The sequence below is a fragment of the Salvelinus sp. IW2-2015 genome, linkage group LG37 (assembly GCF_002910315.2).
Source record: "Salvelinus sp. IW2-2015 linkage group LG37, ASM291031v2, whole genome shotgun sequence".
In the NCBI taxonomy this organism is placed as follows: Eukaryota; Metazoa; Chordata; class Actinopteri; order Salmoniformes; family Salmonidae; genus Salvelinus; species Salvelinus sp. IW2-2015.
Genome location: NC_036876.1, coordinates 2,412,621 through 2,420,506, shown reverse-complemented (window position 1 = coordinate 2,420,506; position 7,886 = coordinate 2,412,621). Strand labels below are relative to the sequence as shown.

The window sequence follows — 7,886 nt, the reverse complement described above, 5'->3', positions numbered from 1 at the left end:
TGTTAAGGAGATCAGACTTACTGTATACTATAGACCATTGTTAAGGAGATCAGACTTACTGTATATTATAGACCATTGTTAAGGAGATCAGACTTACTGTATATATAGACCATTGTTAGGAGATCAGACTTACTATAATTATAGACCATTGTTAAGGAGATCAGACTTACTGTAAATTACAGACCATTGTTAAGGAGATCAGACTTACTGTATTTTATAGACCAGTGTTAAGAAGGAGATCAGACTTACTGTATATTATAGACCATTGTTAGAAGGAGATCAGGCTTACTGTATATTATAGACCATTGTTAAGAAGGAGTCAGTCTTACTGTATATTATAGACCATTGTTAAGAAGGAGATCAGACTTACTGTATATTATAGACCATTGTTAAGAAGGATAATTGTTCCCTGATCAGACTTACTGTATATTATAGATCATTGTTAAGAAGGAGAATTGTTCCACTGATCAGACTTACTGTATATTATAGACCATTGTTAAGAAGGAGATCCGACTTACTGTATATTATAGACCATTGTTTAAGAAGAGATCAGACTTACTGTATATTATAGACCATTGTTAAGGAGATCAGACTTACTGTATATTATAGACCATTGTTAAGGAGATCAGACTTACTGGTGTATTATAGACCATTGTTAAGGAGATCAGACTTACTGTATATTATAGACCATTGTTAAGGAGATCAGACTTACTGTATATTATAGACCATTGTTACGGAGATCAGACCTTACTGTATATTATAGACCATTGTTAAGAAGGGATCAGACTTACTGTATATTATAGACCATTGTTAAGGAGATCAGACTTACTGTATATTTTATAGACCATTGTTAAGTAGGATAATTGTTCACTGATCAGAATTACTGTATATTATAGCCATTGTGTTAAGAATTGAGACTAAATGAAAGTAAATATCTAATAAATCTCCTGAAGACTAGATTACATAAATCTGCCCAACAGATGGTGGGCCCCAAAACAACAAGTGGGATGCATGGCGCAAAGCCAACAACACAACACAACACTTAACAATACATTTCATTGCACTATAAAGGTGACAAACGGTGCCCCAAACAGCCTACATAACCTGTCCCGAAATGTTACCACTGCTACACCTGGCTATCATGGAGCCTTGTCTCGCAGCGAAACAGATCATTCAGCCTCATTTACTGCCTTTAAAAAAAACATAGCTGATATGGCTGACTTGCTTATCTTCTTTATGATAGGGGCAGCATTTTCACTGTCCCAGATGCTAATATATGCAATATTATTATTACTATTGGATAGAAAACACTCTGAAGTTTCTAAAACGGTTTGAATGATGTATGTGAGTGTAACAGAACTCATATGGAAGGCAAAAACCTGAGAAAAAATCAAAACAGGAAGTGAAAATTCTGAGCATGGGCGTTGTGAAAGTCATCGCCTATTCAATTCCCTGTAATATATGGGTCTGTTTGCACTTCATACGCCTTCCACTAGATGTCAACAGTCAGTAGAACGTGGAATGAAGCTTATGCTGTGTTGTGGGACCGGATGGGAGGGGAATGAGTCAGTGGTCTGGTAGATGACCAGTTCCTGGTCATGCGCGTTCCTCATGGTGTCGTCTTGCATTCCATTACTTATAGAGACTGAAAAGAAGGCTCCGGTTGGAACCTATTGGAATATAAATGATAACAACATCCTGAAATTGATTCTCTACTTAAATTGACCAGTTTATTCGACTTGGAATATAACTTTTTGAAGTTTTCGTCCGAGTTCGCCTGGACCGGCGCCAGCGTTTTGAAACGTTAGCTAAACGTGCTAGCAAAATTAGCTAATTGGATGCTAGGAATGGACATTATCGAACAAAACAACGAGTTATTGTGGAACTAGGATTCCTGCACTGCATTCTGATGAAAGATCATCAAGGTAAGGGATATTTATGATGTCATTTCGTATTTCTGTTGACTCCAACATAGCGCTAATTTGGCTATTGTTCTGAGCTCCGTCTCAGATTATGCATGGTGTGTTTTTTCCTAAAGTTTTAAAAAAATCTGACACATCGGTGCATTAAGAACCAGTGTATCTTTAATTATATGTAAAACATGTATCTTTCATCAAAGTTTATGATGAGTATTTTTGTTATTTGACGTGGCTCTCTGTAATTCTCCGGATATTTTGGAGGCATTCTGAACATGGCGCCAATGTAAACCGAGATTTGTGGATATAAATATGCACATTATCGAACAAAACATACATGTATTGTGTAACATGATGTCATATGAGTGTCATCTGATGAAGATGTTCAAAGGTTAGTGATTAATTTTATCTCTATTTCTGGTTTTTGTGAAAGCTATCTTTTGCTGGGAAAATGGCTGTGTTTTTCTGTGGCTATGTCCTGAGCTAACATAATTGTTTGGTGTGCTTTACCCGTAAATCCTTTTTGAAATCAGACATGTTGGCTGGATTCACAACATGTGTAGCTTTAATTTGGTGTCTTTCATGTGTGATTTCATGAAAGATTGATTTTTATAGTAATATTTTTGAATTTGGCGCGCTACATTTTTTCTGGATTTTGGCCAAGTGGGACGTTAAACCCATATCCTAGAGAAGTTAAACAAATTTGGTTTCTAATGACAATTGAGATGTACAAACATGGCATAAGGGGACGATAAGAGGCAATCTGTATTTTCGATTAATACATTAATGAGCGATCTAGGACGGACGTAGTCAATATAACTATTTGTTCAGCACTTTTGAAATGTACAGCAACAGAATTCATAACGTGGGCCGTCCTTACAGTTTTCTCCCTGTACACCAAGTCAGAACCGTAGGATAAATAAAGGGGGCATATAAGCAGACAATGAAAGTGCTTACAATATTCAATAATTACATTTCTCTAAAACAGGTTATAGGCTACATGTGCACCACCAAGTCAGAACAGTAGGTGAAATTAAGAGGGGTAAATAGACCAAATTCTTAGGGTGAGGCACATGGGCTACTAACATCTTACTACCCAACATACACGTAGTATTACTTTCTTAGCTACAGTATACATATCTCCCTGGCATATTACATCATTTATGCAGCACCGTAGAAGACATTTTTGGACTCACCTTGTTGTGCTGTGCTGTGCTCACTTGAACAGGAAGGTGGTACGACGGTCCTTCGTGGGAAAATGTTGTCATCAAAGTCTGGCATTGTCTGTATTTATGGTGCTTTCAAAACAACTGGAACTCGGGAAAAAAAACAAGGTCAAATCATGATGACGTCATTGAGCTACAGGTCGTTGCTCTAGAAAGAGGCCGGATTTACAATTCCGAGTTGGATGACCGTTCAAAACGTATTTTCCCAGTCGGAGCTCGTTTATTCCCGACTTCCCAGTTGTCTTGAACTCACTGAAGTCAAGTTTTCGCCGTTCAGAGTTAACAGTTGTTTTGACTGCGCCACAAATCCTGCTTCATTGACAGCATGGACAATGTTGAATGTTTATCATTTATAACTAGGAAAAGAGACCCTTAAACCCAGATTTGGGACCACACAGCCACTCCACTGAATAGCAGGCTAGTGGTTGCTTTGCAATGCGTGTATTTAGCCACTGTCACTGATTCCTTCCAAACCATTCATTGTTGAAGTTGCGATTTCCAACTTGTTGTGTAATGTTTATGTCCAATGGCCGATAAGCACTAATATGTTTTATCTATTATTTCTCTTCATATGATTTGCCAGTAGATTGTCGACTTGATTCATGATGATGACTGCTAGCTAAGATTTTGAAGGTATGATTTTGACATAATCAGTCCAATCAAAGCTACTGTACATATAATGTGATTTGACGTCATTTTATCTGTGGCCAATGGCCTTGAGCCTTCTTGGATGGGCATTTCTAATGTACCTATGTGGCAGCACCAAGGGGCTAGAATTCTCGAGGTCTCCCCTTAGACTTGGAGGTGCCGTAGTTTCCCCATGAGTGACAGAACACTGAGTCAATCAAGGCACAACACTTGTATTTTCAGCTGTCTTTCCCCACCACCACTAAAAAGCACTGAGCTGGGCTGAAACACCTGCATTTTGGAGCTGCCTTACTCAAGAAAACAAAAAAGAAACCATGATTGTATGCAGCTTTATTAATTCAAAGATATATATATCTATATATATATATTTTTACATTGTTTGCAAACTGATATGTGTCACGTATTAATGCCAAAATAACATGCAAAACAGGCAAGCAACCAATTTTTGGGTGGGATTTTATTTATTTTGCTAAAGATGTGGGGCTCAAAACAGCCCCCCCCCTGAATGACGGGCCGCCACTGCACCCTTAAGTGATTCAGTCCTGCAATAATGAGGCTGGTCGACCCCACACTCTGAGTGTTGGGCCAAGAACTCTGACATACAGAAACCAACAGAGGTCTTATATAGTAGACCTATAAATGCTTAGTCATGGCTGGTTCCACCACAACTGACTCAATGTGTCGAACATGTGGATGAGGTGGCCAAATATTCAGAGTCCTCTGTGTCTCCTACGAGTACGAAGAACTGTTTGTTTTTAGAATAGAGGATGAGGAGAGACTACGTTCAGACCAGACAAGTTTCAGAGAACAGAGGGTATGAACACGAGATGTGCAGAGCCGTGGTGAATTAGGTACAGAGTTATGTGAAAACAGCAACTTACACAACCAGAGTAACAGGATTGTACACACCTTTATATTACATACACACCTTTATATTACATACACACCTATCCTTTATATTAACCTGTAAATAATGATAATCCACATGTTTAATACCACCAGAGTAGGAGTATATATCTGGACTGGCCAGCCGGCACTCTGCCTTCTATAGAGTCTCCTCTGACACAGCTGACCACCTGTACACATTCACCTCCACATTCACTGAGCCCCTCTATCCAGGGTTTAGGGTTTGGTATGAAGATTCCTCATTGTCCTGTGTCAGTTGGTTCCTGTGTCAAACACAACATGATGTTTCACTCTAATCAGGGTCATGTTCAGTAAGACACACTGGAGCAACAATGTAGAAATATCTCTCTAGTGTGTAAACCCCTCTATCCAGGGTGTTTGGTATGAATATCTCTCTAGTGTGTAAACCCTCTATCCAGGGTGTTTGGTATGAATATCTCTTCTAGTGTGTTAATTCCTCTATCCAGGGTGTTTGTATGAATATATCTCTAGTGTGTAAACACCTCTATCCAGGGTGTTTGGTATTGAATATACTCTCTAGTGTGTAAACCTCTCTATCCAGTGTCGTGTCTTTGGCTATGCCGGATTAAGTGATATGACATGCTATTCTATAAAATCCTTTCTCCGTAATTAATATCACCTGATTGAACTAATCATGTAAATGTAATTAACTAGAGAGGAGGGGCACCACAAAATAATATTTATATAGCTGTTATCTTCCGAATAAACTTTTAAAGACCTAGTAAATTTTACATCAATAGCAGTCAATATTAATCGTCACCTTATTTCAGTCTCATTTGAAAGTTGTAAATTCTTTTTTTCTTCACGAACCCTGGCTAACAAGTTGAATCAGTATACAAAATTGGGTTTAATTATTATTTACTAAATACCTAACTAATCACACAGAATTACATCTACACAGAATGAATCATAACTTGAATCCAAATTACGTCATAAAGGAAAACGTCCCTAGCGGGCGGAACAGATATGACAGCTTGTTACACAAAGAAAAGGGTCTGGGTTTGAGTGAAAGAGCGGGAAGACTGAAGAACAAAGGGCGAAGCTGTGCTATCGAAATACAGTATCTTATGCATTCTAAATTACCGCCCATTTGGAAAAGGAAAATGCAATAAATATTTACTCTGAGCTGCGCTTCGGTAGGTTGGTGGTAGATGGAAGGCCGTGTTGCCCAACCGAGTCTTTGTCCTTTGAAGAATGTCTCTGCTGGTAAATTGAATACCTTGTAGTAACGTTGTTGTGTAGTAGACAGAATACTTTGTCTGTTCTTCCCTAATTTACGTTGCAGCTGCTGTTGCTAACTCAACGTCTAGGAGGTATCAAAGTTCAAAGTTCATACCATTCGCAACCAAAAGCTCACGCTGATGTTGGCTTCGTTCTGTAGTTATTATCTGAACCATTCTGACATCGGACCGTCGTCCTCACATCCTCGGAACAGAAGTTACATTTTCGTCAATGTCAATATAGTGGAGGGAGAAGGGTGTGGTCTGAAAAGTTTATAACCCATGTCTCTTCACAGGGCGGGCCACTGGTTGAGCAAAGCCCTAAACTTATGAAAACCCAAATCTCTGATTTGGAAGCTAAAATTACATTTAATCTCTTCACAAATAATTTAATATTCAAACATTTGAATTGAACAACAATTGCAGGTGAATCCGATACCTCTGATGTGTAGACATTCCACAGTAGAGTTTATGTCATTCTATCATTGATGAGAATGTGCCCGAACTGACATAATATACCTTAAGTACCACCGCATATGTTCAGTTGGTCGGATTACCAGAATATAGTTCATTCCCCCAACTTCTGATGTTCCCAGAATCTCTATGTTAACCAAGGGGTTTTCTTATGTCACATCAGTAGAGTAGGGAGAGGAAAAAGGGGGGAAGAGGTATTTATGACTGTCATAAACCCCAGGCAACGTCATGACACCAGGGTGTTTGGNAAGTTACCTTAACTTCTCCTTTTGATACCTAGAAACATCTACATGAAATGAATTAGTGAAAAGTGAGTTAACATTCTAATGTGAATGATGATGATTTCTAATATTGTGTCTGGTTTCATCCATCAGATGTCTGTGATCTCACACTGGACCTAAACACAGTAGACAGACTCCTCTCTCTGTCTGAGGAGAACAGAAAGGTGACATGTAGGAGAGAGGAGCAGCCGTATCCTGATCACCCAGAGAGATTTGAGGGCTGGAAACAGGTGCTGTGTAGAGAGGGTCTGACTGGGCGCTGTTACTGGGAGGTAGAGTGGAGTGGGGAATGGGCTGATATAGGAGTGACATATAAAGGAATCAGCAGGAGAGGAAAGGGTTATGACTGTGGGCTTGGATACAATGACAAGTCCTGGAGTCTGACCTGCTCTGACAAAACTTTCACTGCCTGGCACAATGATAATCTCACCACCATAGACGTCCCSCCCTCCAGCTCCCACAGAGTAGGAGTGTTTCTGGACTGGCCAGCCGGCACTCTGTCCTTCTATAGAGCCTCCTCTGACACACTGACCCACCTTTACACATTACACACCACATTCACTGAGCCCCTCTATCCAGGGTTTAGGATTCATGATGACTCCTCAGTGTCCCTGTGTCAGGTGGTTCCTGTGTCAAACACAACATGATGTTTCACTCTAATCAGGGTCATGTTCAGTAAGACAAACTGGAGCAACAATGTAGAATATCTCTCTAGTGTGTTAACCCCTCTATCCAGGGTGTTTGGTATGAATATCTCTCTAGTGTGTTAACCCCTCTATCCAGGGTGTTTGGTATGAATATCTCTCTAGTTTGTAAACATATGATTGTAAATATTCATTAATAACACCATTGAAACTGACAGACATTGTCATCTAGAGTCATTCATTAATATTAATAATATTAATTCATTTGAATCACCACACTGTGTTGTTAAAACTGGTTTCATTTAGAAATCATTGATCTTGTTGTTATTGGGCTTCTTGGTGTTTTTAAATATTGTACAATGTTTATTTGTCAAATTCTTGACACAACAATCGTGTTTGTGTATAAACTGAATGAAATGTATAAGTGACAGATGTGACTAATAAAGGATCATCAACCAGATGGAAGAAGAGAGGTGGAAATGTTTTAATATTGATCACAATATGACAGTACAGTAATAGATGGAAGAAGAGAGGTGGAAATGTTTTAATA

General features: G+C 39.0%; 1 protein-coding gene across 1 annotated transcript; it reads left to right on the top strand.

Annotated features, from left to right (window-relative positions):
* Positions 1–6,763: 6,763 nt before the first annotated feature.
* On the top strand, positions 6,764–7,464 carry LOC111960144 (stonustoxin subunit beta-like; the record flags this gene model as incomplete). The annotated part of the gene is made up of 1 exon (XM_023982047.3): positions 6,764–7,464. A coding segment is annotated over one exon (576 nt), but the record flags the coding sequence as incomplete, so codon positions are not given.
* Between the last annotated feature and the right edge of the window lie 422 nt (positions 7,465–7,886).